The 19,789-nt window shown below is 32.3% G+C and overlaps 2 protein-coding genes across 2 annotated transcripts in view; one reads left to right on the forward strand and one right to left on the reverse strand.

Annotated features, from left to right (window-relative positions):
• LOC106457124 (isocitrate dehydrogenase [NADP], mitochondrial-like) overlaps nucleotides 1-10,525 on the reverse strand; it is a 33,225-nt gene extending 22,700 nt beyond the window's left edge. Inside the window, exon 1 of the mRNA XM_013916509.2 lies at nucleotides 10,374-10,525. Within this exon, the coding sequence (XP_013771963.1) occupies nucleotides 10,374-10,476 (103 nt within the window). The 5' untranslated portion in view covers nucleotides 10,477-10,525. The remainder of the gene's footprint in view (nucleotides 1-10,373) is intronic.
• Nucleotides 10,526-10,623: 98 nt separating this feature from the next.
• LOC106457128 (NAD(P) transhydrogenase, mitochondrial-like) overlaps nucleotides 10,624-19,789 on the forward strand; it is a 71,716-nt gene continuing 62,550 nt past the window's right edge. The window contains exon 1 of the mRNA XM_013916514.2: nucleotides 10,624-10,738. The gene's annotated coding sequence lies outside the window, so the exon portion shown is untranslated. The remainder of the gene's footprint in view (nucleotides 10,739-19,789) is intronic.

Here is a 19,789-nt window from a genome sequence, read left to right on the forward strand (position 1 = left end):
AAATAATGTTACAAATTATGAGCTATGGTTTCACTCACTACCATGAGAAAACTTAATTAAAGATAGTACTCCATTTCAAGGTCACTACATGTGTTTGTTCATGTATATACATATAACAAACCAAACTGGTTGGTTTACACACATTAAATGTACAGTGTAAATGTAGAGAAAAAAATCAGGTCAGAAACTTTAAAATTAAAGATGTTTAATAATAACCTGATTGAAAAGTTATTAGCCTTGACGATACTCACTTTCACATCTTCCCAAAAGTATCAAATATAATTATAACTTTCACTTGTCTTTTTTACCGATTTTAGCATGTTAAACTAATGTATATACAATATATAAGCATCCTGCAATTAACAGAACATATAAATGTGTAATAATTAAGAATTATTTCACTAACGTGCTAAAATATTTCAAATTTTTAATGTCAACAATAGTTCTTCCTCGGTGCCGTTCTTTTCTCAATAACCTTTAAAAAGTTAGAGTATTTTCGCATTGCACTCTGTGCTACTTGGCACCAAGGCATAGTTGGCAAAAACTATTTTAAGTATACGCGGTTACGCACCAAATGAACTGGGCACATTTTCCAAGGCAAAATATTCTATTTTTATCCTTTGCTGTTCGGTTTAAGTATGGAATCTGAATATACCTTCCTAAGTCTTAACCTGCGTGCAACAAAGTGGAATGACGCCATCATTACGTTCTGTAGACAACCTTAATAGTTCTAACTACTGCTATTATCTATACAAGTATAACCTTGGTTTAAATAAATATCGATAAAAACGCTAACACTTCTGTTTCAAACACAAATATATCATTGAAACAAGCTAAAATAAAAATGTCGTAATTTTGAATAAAGAAACATAACACAAACACGAATAAAATTACCCACTATATTAAGCCAGTAGTTTGATGAAAATGTTGCATAAGCAGCATAACTGATCTATTCACTACGAATATTTATAGGTCAATGTAAAACACGTAAATGAACCAAAATTCTGAGGTTTAAAGATTTATTTCAAAACTACTAAAAGTTGTTACTCTTAATAAATACTATGAACTTTGATCAAATTAATTAAGTTTCCACATTTTTTTTTAATCACTTCATTTCTAATATTAATGGTAAACTACACAGTTTAGGTTAAGTTAACACTGACGTATATCGTAGGATGGGATTATTTTGTCTGCAAAATGATTAAAACTTTTAGTGTTGTTTTGTTAATTTTTTTATGAGTGCGAAAGATTTAACATGTCTTTTCCCAAAAATTACATATGCTTAAAAACGATTAAAGAAAGGGAACATTTATACTTAATAATACATAAAAATGTATTGACAAAGCAGAATTTTTAAAATTCCTGATGAGATCCAGAAATACACCTCACACTGACGGAGCAAATGACCCAATTCTAATTTCGTGTCTATTAATTGCACTCATAAACCGGTGGTATACTAGTTACGACCTACTTAAGGTATGTGACAAAACGAGGCTTACTGATTTATTATGTATAAAGAACAAATACGGAGTTTTTTTCCGTAAAAAATAAATAGTAATGGCCATTCAAAAATGTGTTATTAGTACTTTTTTTTTCACAAAGTAAGAAACTCGTATACGTACTTCCAAACGAAAAATGAAATTCAGTATTTGTTTATTGAAATATACTGTTACAGCATAAAACAATACATTGGACAATCTACACTCTGCCCACCACGGGGAATCGAGCCCCGGATTACAATATTGTAAATCTGTAAACTTACCGTCAATCCAATGAACGATTTTACACAGAGTATTAATAAATATCACTCTTTGAAAGTAATACGTTATATTTATAACATTCCTTCGGTCAACGAATACCGTGTCACAGTTAAAACAGCTCTAATTTCACACTACAATACTTGTAATAAAATATTATTTATTTTGATACATTAAGGCAATTTGTCTATATTCTCGTGCAATTTTTTGCTTATAGCTATGACACTCTTGTTAACCAGATGTCGAAAAATCGTAAACGTGTACTAATCCTGTTTCTCAAATAAGGTTTACTTATTAAAACAGCTAGAAGCGTATCTGTGTCTATTCCTTGGGTGACGAGATACTTTTACATGCTGGTATGTTATTTTGAATTATCGATGATGTATGTAGTTTGAGTTTATGATATACCGTCTGATTTGTTCAACGTGGGTTATAATGATTTTGTCTTTGTCCCGTGTGGACTAGGGTAGAAAGCCTCTCCAGTTCCAGCAGCTAATTTGAGCACAAACGACTAAGTATTTGTTTCTTTCCTTTGCTGTCCGACTTCGATGGTTTTTCTCCCAATCTCTTCTTATTTGCTGTAATCTTTATGGAATCTCGTTGTGGGTTATTATAATTTGAATTGTAAGTATAATTTGGTTGGGAATAACTTTAACAGTGTTATGAAGGAAGGAGATTTCGGTGTAATAGTCGATCAGTCTCAAAAGCCATCCAAGCAGTGTGCTGTTGCTAGTTGTAGTGCAAATAGGATTTTAGGTTGTATCTACAGAAATATTGAATACAAGTCTAAAGATGTTAAAATGTCATTGTATAGGTCACTGGTTATGCCACATTTGGAATATTGTGTTCAATACTGGGTTCCTTACCTTAGGAAAGACATTGATTTGTTGGAAAGGGTTCAGAGAAGGGTTACTAGAATGGCAATACGAGAAGCTGAAACTTCTCGAATTGTTTTGAAAAAAGAAGAGTTAGGTGGTATCTGATTGAGGTGTTTAAGATTGTAAAGGGAATTGATTGTGTTGATGCATCATCTTTTTTTCATAGTTAACAGTAAAAATAGTAGGACTGGGGGACACAAACGTAAATTCTGGCAGAGTAGGAGTCATCTTCAGCTAAGACGGTTTCATTTTTTTTGACAGGGTGATTTGCCTTTGGAATGGGTTACTTCCTGATGTTGTAGAGGCAGTAAATTTAAGTGAGTTTAAGAAAATGCTTGATTTAATTTTTTTTAGTTATTTTAATTTAGTTTAGAGGATGAAACAGCCGAGATGGACCAATAGGTCCCATGTTGTCCCAAAACACTGTTATATTATTAATAACAGAATTTGGCAAGGTTCTTGAACTATGCAAATTAGCCTTTCAACAAGTCTTCTTTTTTTTTCGTTGCTTATATAAACGCCAGTGTTTAAAAGGGTGACACGTTATCCTGTGAAGTTTGAGCTGACTGAAGATATTCAACTTAGTACGGGTGTCCATCCAGTTTCTAATAACTCAAAATATTACTGTGTTGTTTAATCAAGACATATACACGATACCAGAAATCTTTATAACTCGAATCACTTATTAAATTACTAATTTTTATTATGACAGTGAACAATGGAACGAGTCAATCAAAGCAATATATAAAATTCACAGCTACTACATAGTAGCCAACGTCAAATCAGCAGGAAAACAACCCAACAAAACTGCATCAACCAATATCAATGTATGCTACAAAACCAAAATACTACGCACAATAACAACCACAAAAAATATTTGAACAAAAGATATCAAATCTATTGGTGAAGGTATTATTTTTATTGAACATGACACTTAGACAGATACTAAATGATAAAAATTCGCATCATTGAATGGTATAACCATTACTGTAACATGCTTGAAAATAACGTCGAAACAAAATACGTTATAAAGCATACAGAAGTACATTCACTTCATTGTATAGGTGAACATTTTTCCAGATAAAAAAAACATTCACACTGTACGGTTCGGATGGGATCTAAGAACGTCATATTAATCTAGTTACTACAAGAATAGAACCAGTTCCTTCTCCTTTTTTGTAGTAAGTTAAACGCATAAAACTAGTTAAGCTACATCACATTGACGTCATTCTGAAACGACATATTCAGTTGTTAACGTACATTCGATATTGTCATATCATGGTCATATGACGTGAAGTTGCCTGATTCTTGTATAGATTTCAATGGTAAAATTGATTACTGTTAACCATAAGCATGCTTTTTAACATTTTAAAATTACAAACCCAACACACAGTTGGAACATATTTTTAAACGAAAACTAATCATTTGTGCTACTTAACATGAGCGTTGGTTAAAAATGATTGTTACGAGGTCTATACAGACAAAACAATTTTTATGTTCATGAAACTAAACTTGTCATACCAATATATTAGTAAATGTTTGAAACATCAAAAATATATCATAAACCAGTACAACTATGCCACAAAAGTGCAACTTATAGAGTTAAACACTCTGCTGATCGGATAGGGGGGAAGTGCGAAAATAAATGCCACAATCTACTACACGTTTATGATATGCGGTGCATTGGGCTAAGTAGGAAAATGCACTTCTGAACGTTATTTATAAGTATCTTTAGATTTTCATTGCAAACGCACCCCTCCCCGATGGCTCAGCGCCAACTTTGAGGGATTATAACGTCAAAAATCGGATTTAGAGTACATGCGGTGGTTACAACACATACAAACCATTGTGTAGCTTAGCACATAACAACAAACATACAACATTTTTGTATTTTCATCTTCAAAGTTATTATTTGATACATTACAACTTTTTTAAATCTGAGTGATAAACCTTTGTTTCAGTTTACACAGTACAAATAGGTCACTTAAATGCACATGGAAAGTCCTACATTCTTACACCAATACCCTTTTCTTTAAATCCGCTAGACAAACAGGAAATGACTGTTGTATCTTACATCAATAACATCTGAAAGCTGGGCGTTTAGTAGATCAACTTCATACTTAACTTATACATACATAAAACTTTAATTATTTTGTTTTTCAATTAAGAAAAAAAAAAAACTATAACATAGATTACATATCCAGTTCTTTCGTGAACTCGATAAATTGAGACGTATTGCTAAGCCATGTTTTTTTTTCTTTTTACATTTACTCAGCTTAGAAAATGTCTCACCACCTCATAGCAAAAAAAAAAATAAAAAAAAAAATATTTCGTTTAATTAGTTAATTTAATTTTACAAATTACAAGTTTATTTTAGTTTTACATTTTTCTGCATCAGTTTCCATCCAAAGCAGAACTACACGTTAATCATAAGCCGTATTCATTACAAGTACAAAGCAAAATGACTAGTACGAGGATTTTTATTATGAATTTCTTAATATCGTAAGTATTAGAAGGCAAAACAACGAAAACTGAAATAAGGCGAGTTCAATGTATTATAATGTATTAGGTTGATTGGTTTAGCAGGAGAAAAAAGGAAGTTAAACAAAGCAAAAATAGCCACTTTAGATATTCAATGGATAAACACGCCGAGGCTATTTTTACCGACACGCTTCAACGACATTACACTACAAGCACATTATAACTTCACTAATATTTTGCTGACAAATAGCATATCCAAGAATGTTAAATTCATATACATTTGCAGAGTACCTGTATCAATTTGGTCTACATACAACGAACAATGACTTGAGCTCCACCTATGTCCCTACCAAGGTTATTGACCCTACGAACAGTCGTTTAACCGGTTTGACCATTGAAGTATTATAATAGAATTCGATGACGAGGAACCCACTTGGAGACTAATAATGGTTGTTAAACTTATATTAAAGTTTTTCTTCATTACCCATTCAAGCCATCTCCAACCATTATTACAATAGAATGTTCAACACTACGAAATTTCAAATCAATCAAGCGTTCAATATTTCTTCATTTTGAGTAACTAAAGAATCTTGCCTTAAAATATTAACAAACTGTCTTACCCTAATGTTAATGATAACTGTATGCATGAATTAAAAAAAATTAACTAAAAGTAGGCGAATTGATAAATTTTTAATGGATTACACGATACAGATAATGACTTTCAATGAGCATTAACTAAGGTTTGACAAGTAATTATACTAGGTTTGTTGGTTTCTTGTAAAGCAAAAAGCTACACAATGGGCTATCCATGCTCTGCCTATCACAGATTGCATTATTAGCTCACCGATTTACCGTTGAGCATTATACTAGAAAAACACTATATTTACTTATAGTTTTGTCATCATTGTCGAAACGTTGTACATTTGCTGTTATGTTAAACTTATATTAAAGTCTTTCTTCATTACCCATTCAAGCCATCTCCAACTATTATTAGTCTCAAAGTGGGTTCCTCGTCATGGAACTATATTTACTTGTATTCTTATACAGAGAAAAGTAAAAACAACAACAAAAAAGGTGGTGGTGGTAAATAATTAGCATTTTTCAAAACTGAAAGAATACAACTAATGGGACTCCTCAAGATATTTAGACTAATTCATGTTAGCGACCCTTTTGGTGTATTATTATTATTATATATGCGCATAATATATCGTAAACTATACTTTGAATGGTCAGTTTTTCACTTAGGAATTCAATAGGGTGGTTTTTCAGCACATTAATTATTTGGAAACCTTGTAGATCCCTACTATTAAGTACTACTGTACTAAATAATGATTTGTGACCTTCGTTGTTCATTATTTATACCAATGATTTGGTTAGAATATTTCTAACTTTGCTGATGTTACTGAAATATTGAGATCTTCCACTGAAAAGTTTCTTTAACTGAAAAGTGTCTTGATATTCTTAATGATTGAGCCAGAATATTTAAAATGAAACTCAGAATTTTAATGTAGAGAACAGAAGAAACACAAGCTTGTACATTAAGAGAAATTTAAATAAGTTATCTAGTTTGTTAGACTAGCAATCAACTAACAGTTATTTACAAATTGATAATTATATAGATATTGCAAAGAAGTATGTCACAGCTAAAAAATTAGGCCTATTCTCAACAAAAAATTACAGTTTAACATGGTACTTATCAATCCTAATAAACACTGCAGAGGAACACAAACTGAATAAAAATAATATTACCAGAGTTGGGGTAGCTAATTTTCAGGATTCAAGTACGAAGGAGTGCTGAAAGAAAAACTACTTATTGCTATAAAGTCCTCTGTATCATGTTAAACTCCTATATTTTAAACCATGCCTTCATATGATCCAATGTGGTTGTAGGACCATATTTACATCATCCCTAACTAAACAAGAATCACAAATTACTAAAGTTGTAATCAGTCCTAATAAAAACTGCAAGGTAGTATAAGAAGGCATATTATATTAATTTCTATAGTGAATTTCACAAAACTGACTAAAAACAATATTATTAACAATGGTAGGGTATTTGATTTTCAGGATTCAGGTACAATAAGTTTGCATTGCATGAGCATCCTACTGCAGCCAGTCAAAAGAAATGCAGCTGGTTTAAGCAAAACAGATTTTTATCAGCCAAGTCACCATTTCAAGCAGGTTAACAGTCACTGTCTTTTTAACCTAAAGTTGCTGACAAATTAAACATTAAAACTTAAGCATTAGCATACATTTTTGGTTTCATACTTAATCTACCATAACACTTTTTTTACATCTAGGCATTCAGTACATTTTATCGAAGCAATACAGCTGCTACACTTATCCCCCAGTGCTTCTTCACTATAATGGTCAGTAGCAATTGCTACTTATAATGTTTTGGTGGTGTTTTTTTTTAAAACAACTTTTGCTTAAGTAATGTCACTCTTATAATGCCCATTACTTAAATAAAAGTTGTTGTTTTATAACACACACACACACAAACATATGTGTGTGTGTGTGTGTGTATATATATATATATATATACACACAAATAAAAAAATCTAATTTTCCACACAAGTGACATTTAATCTACGATTATTATTGAAACACTGTTTTTGTTAACAAGAGAGAAAAATCTGATTCTGTCAGATGAAGCTATAAAACTGTCTTTGAATTCCTGGCTAGCAAATGAACTTTTGAACCATCACACAGTCCTAATGGTTCCAGTGTGGTCACAAGACCAACTTTATACCAACCCAAACCAATAATTGTTTCCAACAAAATGTTACTACATTTTTCTCCGAGTATAATTAAGTATACTTGATTAAAATGATGTGCCATATTGGTTGAGATCTGTACAAACTAAAACAGATTAAGCTGAAACCATAATATCTGCTACCCTGTCTCTAGTAATAATATTTTTCATTCACAGTTAGACATAAATAAAAAAACTCTTCAACCTGAGCACTTTTGGAATGTAGAAATTTCTTCATTGAGGCCAAACTGGGAGTGACATTATGGTTAAACAAAGTAGAATACTTTGATACAGGACAGCATGTTTTATACATTGATAGTTAATATGTAACTTTTTCCAAATTTCTGGATTTCCCCATCTTTGCACTTCAGCTAGAGGTCAGGTCATATGTGTGAGGAGTGACATGTGCAACTTGGCTTTTTGCAATGTTGTTATGATTTGTATCAAAATCCAGGTTCTTTCTATCTTTCTTGCCAGCCCAACACACCTACTACGAGGCATACTTGTTCTTGTCTTATTTTGTGTAGTGTTCATGACTTTCAGTGTTTGTATAATAAACATTGTTATTGTGAACCATATGTGTTCAAACTTTTTCTTTATGATGAGCTCAGTTTTGAGAGAAACACATACTATAACTTGGTGTCCTTCGGACATCCAATTAGCAAGACCTAACTGACTATTGAATGGGAAAATCTTGTGCCACGAAAATGCCATACAAAGAATAACAACCCAAAAGTGTTTTGATTAGCTTTCAAAGGCATGTTGCTGATGTGACTAATTTTCACTGTGTAATAGAAATGAATGAACCAGAAAATATCAGGCTGAAAGAGGTTGCTAAAATACTGATTAAAATAAAATAAAGATATGATACAAAAATCAATTAGCAAGAAAATGTTAAGTGGAAAGAACTAAAAAGAGAATAAACAAACATGGAAAATAATAAGTATTAAGAAAGATTAGGAGTAAAAGTAAATAACTTACACCACACACACAAGTATTATTTTATTTGTCATATAGAGAACTAATAAGCTGTCAAAGACCAGTGATTCCAAAATCTAAATTTATTCAACAAGGATGAATGGTATTTAAAGTAGCAATCATCCAATAGGCTTCTCTCATTTCTTTATCAGCTTTAGTTTTGAAACAAGTGTTATACCTACAAGAATAACTTTATTGACAGAATGACCAGATTGGTTTAAGTGGTGCACAACAAAAAGGTCATATTTGGTGTTAATGAAGATTTATAGGTGTTGAAACATTCTCTAAGAATCATTTGGGTTTGTCTCACTCAGATGTTATATGAATACAGTATCAGCAATTAATTTAATCCATGATTTGAGTTAAAGTTCCATTGTTTGCAGTATACAGACAAAAACTGGAAAATTAAAGTTAATAAAAAAAATTGCTTATAGTTAATATTTCTGAAATCATGGATTTATCATGGCCTGAAACTGAAAATTACTAATGGCACATAATGCAAGATACACCTACAAAAATCAACTACTTTTGCATAAAGACAAATAATAAGTGAAAACTATTTTAGTTAAATTGAAGTGTTTCATTAATAAACATATAATAAATGTTATCACTGAAATTAGCATTTTTTATTTAAAGTTAACTAGGAACATAAATATTCGTTATATATTAAGTCTGACCCAACATGGGTCTCCACAATATTATGATGCAATTAATTAGAACTTGAGTTAATTATAGTAATAGCTTATGTACATTAGTTTCTAATATACAATGCAAAATAATAACATATTTCATTAATTCAAGGCAATTTCCATATAATGTACAAGCAGTGTTGTATGAGCATGAGAGGAGATGCCCCAAAATTTTGGGAACAGATATTTAGGTATATTTCATGATAATTTTATTTCCAGTTTTACCCTAACATCAAAAACAAAAGTATAAATACAACAATATTATTAATTTGCTTTTCCACTAACTCACAAATATTGAGTGCCAAAACACTTGTAGGTCCCTCTCAGAGAAATATTTGGGGGATACAAGAGCCAATACTTCCTGGGAAGTACATATAAAAGTAATGAAAAGCTGAAAATTATAGAGGTCTGCAAATGGTTACTTAGTCGGTCTTCCATATGTAATACTAATAGTACGAGTTCCCAGGCCTTTTCTCTTTATCAAAGTCAAACTAGTGTCTTCTCTAGCATTATTATTTTTCAATTTATCATTTTATGCAGTATACAACGTACTTATTTGCTGTAGTCATACCTATGAGTATGACCGGCAACATGGCGGATAAACAGTAGTCACATGAAAAGTCTCTATATTATTACTATTACTAATAGAAGTTACTAAGTTAGTACTGGAGGTTAGCTGGAGTTAAAACGTAAAGCTTAACCTGCTAAAGCCATAACGAACTTGAACTTAAGAAGGGCTCCTTCTTTGCTCGTTCAAACCAAGATACGATAGTTATTCAAAATATAAGCATTGATTATTATTATGTTTCAAAAATATGTGTACGCTCTTACTTACAATTTCGGCTTCGAAAAACAGATACTGTTGTAACTGGAAGGCAATTACTAGTTGTAGAAGTAAGAAATCGACAAACTTTAATCACAGACCCCGCCATTCTCATACCGGCAGTTACACGTATCGTGGGCCGTTTATTCGCAACACGTTGAAATGAAAGCAAAGAGACGCCACGTTTTGCACAGGCCAATGATGAAGCTTTTAACAAAGTTTTACGATAAACGCTTGAGTGAGTGAATTATTTGTATTGGATAGGGGATTTCTGAGAGCAAAGGTACTGCAAACTGGACCGGTATCAGAGGTTTCTTTCGAAGTGAGTGGAGATATAAACGAGCGACGAGGATTTAGCTTATTAGATTTTATCATAGGTGAGTTGGTTGGACATTGAAATTAAAAATTATTAAATGTAATCATATTATGATTTCTTTACAAATCTTAAAATTGTATGTATAAGGAATAATATGCACTGGTAGAGAAATATTTTCATGAAGTATTTTAATCATACTGTTTTTAAATATGGTACTTTTGAGTTTAGTGCTTTTTAAATTTGTACGTTTTAAGTTGTAAATTGTAATGGTATTGCCAGTTAAGTCTATCATCTATGGTACCTACTACTAAAGCTGTACATTGTATTCAAATTTACACTTAACTAGTATTGTGTAAAGAAATAATTACTTCTGTTGACTTGTAATCAGCATGTATTTAAATCCATAAAAATTATTAGGTTTAATACACTGCTTTGTTTGCCTAAGTGACTTATCCACCGCAATGCCGAGATCTTATTCTTCAGTAATACTGAATAGGTTCCCCATCTACATAAATATATGATCCAAGCTATCATAGCATTGAGGGACCCAACATCTAACCCTAAAAAGAAAAGAAGAGTAAACCTGTAAATATATTAAAAAAAACACTCAATTTACTTTTACACCTTGTATATATATGATTTACTGATTAATGCTGGAAAATGTAAATGTCACAAAGTTCAAATAAATTGTTATGAATTCAGAATTTTATGAAGTCAAACATGATAGAATTTGTGGCTGGTACTGGCTGCTTTTGAGTCACTGAACTGTGAAGAAATTACTTAGGAATAATATAAAGCTTCTTCATTGGCATGATGATTGTGAGAAACATGTGTTAATTGTAGTAATTGGGGCCAGATTGATCTACCAGGGCATTGGGAAAATTCATGATCAGTCAGTGTTCTATCAAAAGAAATTGATTTTTTTAAAATCGTGTGTAATTGGGTGCCCAGTTTCCAGTTAATGGCTGGTGAGGGATAAATGGGAAATGATATCACTCTTAAAATTATTTTTGTGTGAATTAATTTGAGTTCATATAATTTTGTGGTCTTATAAGTTTATACTAAGAAAGGTAATATAACTAACAAATGCAGTGTATATTGGTTGTATATGAACAGTTCTGCACCAGTGGCGTGCAGAGGTTCTATGATGCCGGGGCCTTGTACCTAAGATCTTGGGGAAGGGCGGAAAGGGTTCTACTATTCGAATCGACTCTTTGCGTTGGATGCCCGGGGCCCTGGCACCTTCCCCCCCCACTCTGCACACTACTGTTCTGCACAATGTATTTTTGTTTAATTTTTGAGCTTTATGAATAGTACTAGTACTGCTAGTATTATTGGCTTTGTAGCATTAAGAGTTGCACTCCACGTAGTTTTTCAGGAATCCTTCTCCTATCTCATTGGAGGGTTGGTGTAAAAATAATTTTCCTGGACCATTTTTATTCCCTGATTTGCCTAAGGTAGTACCATAGATCTTTTATAATTGCAACAGGTTGGATGGGAGAGTGGAAATATGTTAGCATACCATTTAAGCTATGGAACAGTTTTAGGAAGGAGCTCAAAAATATTAGCAAGTGCAAAGCTGCATAGTATTTTAAAGTTTGTGGTGCACTTAAACTAATTTGCGCTATTCATGGTATGCCTCTATTAATGCATGGTTATTATAGAATTTTAAGGAGATTTACTGTACTTTTGAGTAAAAAAAAAGCACTTTAGACAAGAAATGATTGCAACTGATAAAGGATATGGAAAACTTAACATTACAGTTGCATTTGTATGGATTAAAAAAGGCAGGAAAATGTTGGGTTTACTATCTTGTGAAATATTGGTGATTGTATAAAATTAGCTTCAGTTTAGCCACCATGTTGCAGGTCAAATCGGTATCTCTAACATGGACAAAGTAGTATTAATTTATTTGCTATATTTGTGTCTATGACAGGCAATATGACTGAAAATATATAGCCAGCTAACATTAATGTTTCAATTAAGATGTTAGCAAGAGGGTGCATGATGTTAAAGTAGGCCTGTAATACCTATAATGTTCTAGGTATCGTCATGGAAATCTAGTAACTTTGACATCATACTTTCTGCATTTGTAAGGAATAAAAGAGGCATAAAAATGCTGGGTGTACTATATTATGAAATAGTAAAATATTGGTGTTGAAAACCCCCAGAAAACATGATGCACATACCCACTATGTCTGTGTACATAATGATATGCTTAAAGTGACCAACTAATCTGTTTTAGCTTTTAGAGCTGGAGGCTTAATCAAGTACCTATAAGCATCGATTACATTGATTAGTAGGAAGTGAAATAATCAATTAAATCAATGTCACAAAAATAATCAACTTAGCCAAATTGTTTTCAGTTATTACTGTTTTCAGTTATTTCAATTATCCAAGTAATCAAAGTATTGCTGTTATGATTTCTAATTATTATTTCAATTAAGTCCAGGTTGTTCAGCTTGAATTTGTGTCACAACTCATGAAAATAATCAAGTAATTTAAATGAATGTTTCTGATTCTTACTAGTTTTGACTATTCCAACTATCCAAGTCTCACATGAGAGAATAAACAATTTAATGTAATTAATTAATGATCCCAATTGTTAATTGATTGTCGAGTTTCACTAATCACTGACATCTAGTATGCTTCAAGTAATTGTACGTTACAATGATTTTTTGTATTATTCAGATTACAGATACGTGTGAGAATTACAATAATTATGAATCTTCCGTGAAACAAATTGAACGTTCTTAACATTGATCAAGTTAATAAACAGTTCCAGAAATTTGCACATTTGATTTTGGAAAAAAACCCAACAAAAAACAAGTTACAGATACTAGTAATATCACATTATGATGGTAAAGATTTACATATGTGAGCCCACTTACAATACTACTTTGGTGTAAATATGCATCTATATATTGTTGTATTACAATTCTGTAGTTGTCACTATGACAGTGTAAGAAAAATGGTCCTCACAAAATTTTACACGTCTAAAGGCCAAGAAATGAAACTCCTTTCCCAGGATATTCTCATTCCAAACCAAAATTAACCTCTGCTACCTGTTGTTGTGGCATTGCTCTTTCATTAGACAGGTTTGTTTAAATATTTGGTAAAATAATTCAAAGTCCAGTCAATGTAACAATAATATATAGTTTTGTCTTCCTTAAAATTTCTACACTTGTAGTTGTACACTATTGTAACTTGTAGGCTTAAGTTTACAAAGGACATTTAAATGGAAATATCTTGATAATTGTACTGTGAATAATGTGCAAATAAACTTATTTGTACAATATTTTGGCTAATCAGTCGAGTACATGAATATACATAATAACAACATTAATCCAAATACTTCACTGTATGCCTAACATTATACCAATTGAAAAACAAAACTATTTAATGCTTCACTGCATTCATTGTTAGCTTACTAATTGATTGGTCCAATCTGTTTATATCTAATGTCTCACTTCTAGATGTTTATCAAAGTTACTAGATTTCTATGACATTATCTAGATTCTAGAACATTATTGGTATTCCAGGCCTACATTAACATCTAAATTGAAACATTAAAAATATAACTTTTAACACTGTCCCTTACTTAGATTGTAAAGTTCCTTCAACAATCTTAATACAAACAACTGCATTAAGCTGTCTATTTACCACATGTTTTTGGTGGTTTTTCTATTCTGAGGCCCATTGTACATAGATGGGATGACTCTTTGTTCCTTATCATCACTGACTGTTTTGCTGCTGTCTTGCTCAGGTAGGTGGTGGAGAAAATCCACTGATAGCTTTATTATTGTTAATCCTCTGGAAGTGTTCATGATAGGAGGCCTAGGCTCCTGAACAAGTTGAGTTTCCAGTGCCATATTCTTTTCTGGAGCTATCTATTTGGCTGTTCTTTCATTGATGTACTTCCAAAGATGATCACAGTGGATCAGCTATCCTTCTGGATTCTGTAAACCACATTGTTTATCCTTTTCAGTACAATATATAGCCCTTCCCAGCACTTATTTAACTTTGGTGCTCATTTTTTCTTGTGGCAAGGATTGTACAGTCATACCATGCTACCTTGATAGAATACTTTCTTATCAGCATTAGCAACATAGTCTTTTCCGACATTGATGGTGTTCCATAATATCTACATATTCTGTGTAAGATTCTTCTGAGTGACCATTATCTGGATGAGAGCACAGAAGGTCCAATGGCACTTTAATTTCTCTCCCAAGTATCAGCAATGATGGTGTGGACTGTAGCTATAAGTAATTGCTGTATGGTAACCCATCAGTACCATAGGAAGATCTTGATCCCTTATTTTCTGATGTTCATCTACATAAGTGGTGGATTGACTTAATGGTGTGCAGTTTTATTTCATAACCATGCATCAGAAGATGCTTCCTGGCTATTTGTTAAAATAGTCCATCACAACCATGATGTATTTATTCCCATAGTTACTCTGTGGCAGGGGACCAAACACGTTGACAGCAGCTCTCTCCAGTGGTGTTTCAACACAATATCATAGCTACCCATGCTATTTATTTTGTGGATTTCCACTCATAGCATAACTCACATGCTTTACACTAAATCTCTACATGTCCTGAGCACCCAACACGATAGAAGTGTTCTTGTACTTGCTAAAGTGGCTTCTTAACACTTGTGTGTTCAGCCGTTGGAAAGTTGTGAGGATAGAGTACTTCAGAAGAGACTGTAGAAGTACCAACTGTAATTGTAGTTTCTGCTTACTGGTATCTTAACATTCATTACGTAACAAGCCCTCATGTAAGCATAATGAATCTAACTGTGCCCAGTACATCTATGTCTTTGAGCTTTCTGTAGTGACTGCTTTCAATGATTTTTTTTTAATTTGCAATATTCTTGATCCAATGAATAATTGGTTTCAAGCTCATTTTTTGTTGAGTCATATTAGTTCTTAATCATCAATTGTGGATGTCACTTCTTGGATTATACTCTATTGTGCTTTTGGCTGGTGATCTTTACTATCTTCTGTTTCTCTCTTTTCACAGGGTTTACATTTTTCTGCAGCACATAGTCTTTGGGATAATGCATTTTCATGGTTCTGCACAGGACAATGTATTATGTTAAAGTTGTACACCTGGAATTTTTGTAGCCATCTTGCTATCTGATTTTCTGGATTGTGAAAATTTATAAACCATTTTGATTGGTCAAAAGAATAATCTCTCCATGTAGGTAATGGTAAAAATGACTTGGGGCTCAAAAAACACATAATAGCTTTTTCCAAGTTGTACAATACCTTATTTCTGTAGTATTCATTGCCTTTTTATGGTAAGCAGGCACATTCTCTCCTGTGTTGTATTTGTGATAAAGCTGCTCTTTCTGTGATTTCACTGACGTATGTATCTGAAATGAGTGGGTCTTTAAGAGTTGTGTATGTTAATACAGGAATAATGGTCAGTTCCTTGTTCAGTTTATTTGAATGCTTGTTCACAATTGGAAGTTCAGCAGTTTCACTTTTCATGTAATTTGTGTATAGAGGATGAACTCGGTCAGAGAATGATTTTACAAAATTACGACAATAAGAAAAGTTCAAGAAATCTCTTTACTTCATGCAGATTCTTTCATTTCCATCAATTATGGACAGTGTCAGTTTTTGATGGATCTTTAGGCACTGTATCTGCTGACTGTGTCCCAGTAAATTCACCTGTTGTGGAATAATTAACACTTTTTGGGATTCTACTTAAGGTGCTCTTTCCTTGAATGGTTCAGAACTTTTGTTAGCCTATCATATGCATTATGAAAGATCTTTCCATGTTAATCATGTCATCCAAGTAGATGAGTACAGTGTTGTCAAGTAATACAGAATCAACGTGCACTATTAAATGTTGAAATATAGCAGGTGCATTACATAATCCAAATGGTAGCATAACAAATAGCCACAATCAGTTTCCTGCAGTAAAGGCTATCTTCTCTTTACTTGCTTTATTAACTTTACTTGCCAATATCCACTCCTAAGATCCAAAGGTGAAAACCATTTTGATCCAGATAGAGCATCCACAGTAGTAAATCCTTGGCAGTGGGTAGGAATCCTTTTTTGTGGCTTCATTCAAATTACAGTAGTCCACGCAGAACCTTGTGGATCCATCCTTTTTCTTCCCAAACAGATGATGCCCAAGGAGTGGTACTCAGTTCTATAACTTTTTGTTCCTTGATGGCTTCTATTTGTTTGAAAGTCTCAGCTTGTTTTGAAAGTAGGAGTCACCTGGCTAAGTGACATATTGGAGTTGCATCTCCTTGAAAATATACAGAGGATCTCTGACACATGGGAATATGATTGTACATTTATAGTTTTCGTCTTGCTTATTTTTGTGTATTTTCATTTTCATCAAGTGTTCTGTGTGTCCATTATCAGTGAGGATTGTACTGATATGTTTTCCTTCCTAATTCTTGACGGTATTGGAATTACAAATATTTTCATTCTGTAAAACTAGAGTTGGGCAATTCACTTGAATAATCAGAATAATTAATTATCTATGAACAAATATATTTGTTCATATAAATACAATATTCAATGCTAATTTTTCTTCATACACTTATTGTTTCAATATATCTAGGTTAAAAACTCAATTACCTATGACTATAAGCATCAGTTACATTGATTTGTGTCATCTGAGATAATTGATTAATTAAAATTATGAGTAAATTGATTAATATCACAAAAGTAATCAACTAGTGTTTCTAATTATTACTGTTTTTCATTAATCCAACTATCCAGTTTTCAAAATTGTGATTAAATTAATTGCTGCAAAAAATAATAACTAATCGACATTAGTTTCTGATTAATTTAACTGTCTAGCATCTAAAATATTGACATCGTGATATTTCATTAATTCAAGTTTGTTTATCTTAATTTATTAGTGGCACAGCTTACAAAATAATAAAACTATCTTAAATTAGCTTTTCTGATTATTACGATTTTCTTTTATTCCAAATTTTTAAATCATTGTTTGTGAAGTGCAAATCTACACAATGAGCTATCAGTGCTCTGCCCACCACAGGTATCAGTGTCTTAATTTGTAGTGTTATAAGGTTTTTTAGCAATCTAATGAAAATAATTGATTAATTGAATGTAACTGAGGTTAATGATTAACTGATTAGCAAATTCCACTATTCACCCAGCTCTACTTTGTATGTTTTAGTTCTTTTTTTCTGTTCAATGTTGCTTATAATGTTCAGTAGCCTGTGTAAATAAAAGTTACTTGAACTACCTTGACAAGATGAGACAGCCAAGTGGCTCTAAGACTGTTTAAACTGAATATTAACAAAATATTAAAATATCAAATGGGACAACTGCATGTTAATATAAGTTATATACAGGTATACAGCAGGGAATGAACTTGGTGAGCTTGAAGCTTGATAAAATTTTTAAATATTTTGTGATTGAAAACAACTTGTCAATTTGCAAGTTTTACTCATCATAGGCAATTAGGAGAGTAGATATTTACAGCCATTGCCATAACTTATTGACATCATACTATTCAAGATTAGTTTTGTTAGTGTGGTTAAATCATTACACCTCAATCCTTCTCTTTTTATGCAACACTGCTGTATACATAGTTATTTTTAAATGGAAGTGTTTCACCACTTTCCACCCCAATTAAGTTACAAAGTTCCTGATACTGGTTTCATGGCTGGAATATTGATTAACTGTCTTTGCTCATGCCATTTAGTTGACAACCCTTTCAATATTGTTGAAAGTACTGCTTTTGTAAGCAGCATTTGACTTATAAGCTTTCCAGCCATAAGCAGCTAACAGTAAACATCCTTAATGTTGTAAATATGGATGATGAATGTGTCTTAATGAAGGAGCTCCCTCATGTATCTGTGGTATCTGACAGTTAGAAATTCTGACCTACAAGAAGGTTCTGTATTCAGCTGCTATGGAAGTAGTTTCTTCATGCTGGTATAGAGATCTATACAGATCTCCTAGATGGAGGTGGGTTCTGGGTTCAAAACTGAAATATCATTTAGTTCCTTCATTTTCTGTGATACATTCAGTTGAAAGTTGATGAAGATGAAAATTCATTTGTCATATGCATGTTAGATTTTCTTATCATATAAAAGCACATAGATAAAGTATCATTACCAAAGCTATATAAAGAAACCGATGAAGGAAAATCTACAAGAATGTATTACAGTGTTCAAGCAAATAATAATTTTAACCCAAATCATATGTATTGTACTCTTATCTGTTTGGAAGGATCTCTGTAACAAGTAATTTGATTCAGTGTGACTGCCTCATTTTAACCCTGGCCAATTAGTAGAGGTTTCTTACATATTTGTTTGATTTTTCAACAATATACAGCTTATTTGGTCAATAAACCATGTGGGATGCCATTTTTTTTGTGAAAGCTAAGAATGTCTGTTGATATTGGGGGATGGCCAGTAATCTTCCTGTATTTTAGCCAGTTCTCTCTTTTTTTTTTTTTAGCTTTTCCTTGCATCATAGCATAAGCTGAGTGGATTTCATCTATATTAAGAATACTTCAAAACAATAAATTTATTAATGATCACTGCCTTACCTAACCTCTGGTTAATGAAAACTGTCCCAGAAAAAGCCCTGGTTCAGTAATATCTAATGTAGATGGGGTTCTTGAAACTAATGAAGAGAAGGAAGAAAAAGATGATGATGAACAAATTGGAAAGTAACAGGTTGGTGAGGTCAATTTGCTGATGATGTTGCAGTCTGGAAGATTTTCCTGACCTTATTAACAGCTGCTACTAATTTACAACCCATATTAAATCAAATAGTCAAATACGGGCATTAACTTAGAATAAAAATGACTGTTCCAAAAACAAAAGTTGTAGTCTTTTTCAAAATTCATTAAAACACATAGACACCCACTCTAGCTGTACTTACATGGAACCCTTTTCCAGACTTCCAAATCAGCAAAATTTATAGGCTTATCCTATGATTCCAAATTAACACAAATCAAACATATTAACATATCAGAAATAAAATATGGCAACAAGCAAGCTATGCTAAGAGTTGATCAGGTAAAAATAAAGGAACTCCACCACAAAAATTACACAGTATACATGTCTAGCAATAGAATATGCTTGCCCATCTTAG

Source organism: Limulus polyphemus, unplaced genomic scaffold (assembly GCF_000517525.1).
Source record: "Limulus polyphemus unplaced genomic scaffold, Limulus_polyphemus-2.1.2 Scaffold294, whole genome shotgun sequence".
Lineage (NCBI taxonomy): Eukaryota > Metazoa > Arthropoda > Merostomata > Xiphosura > Limulidae > Limulus > Limulus polyphemus.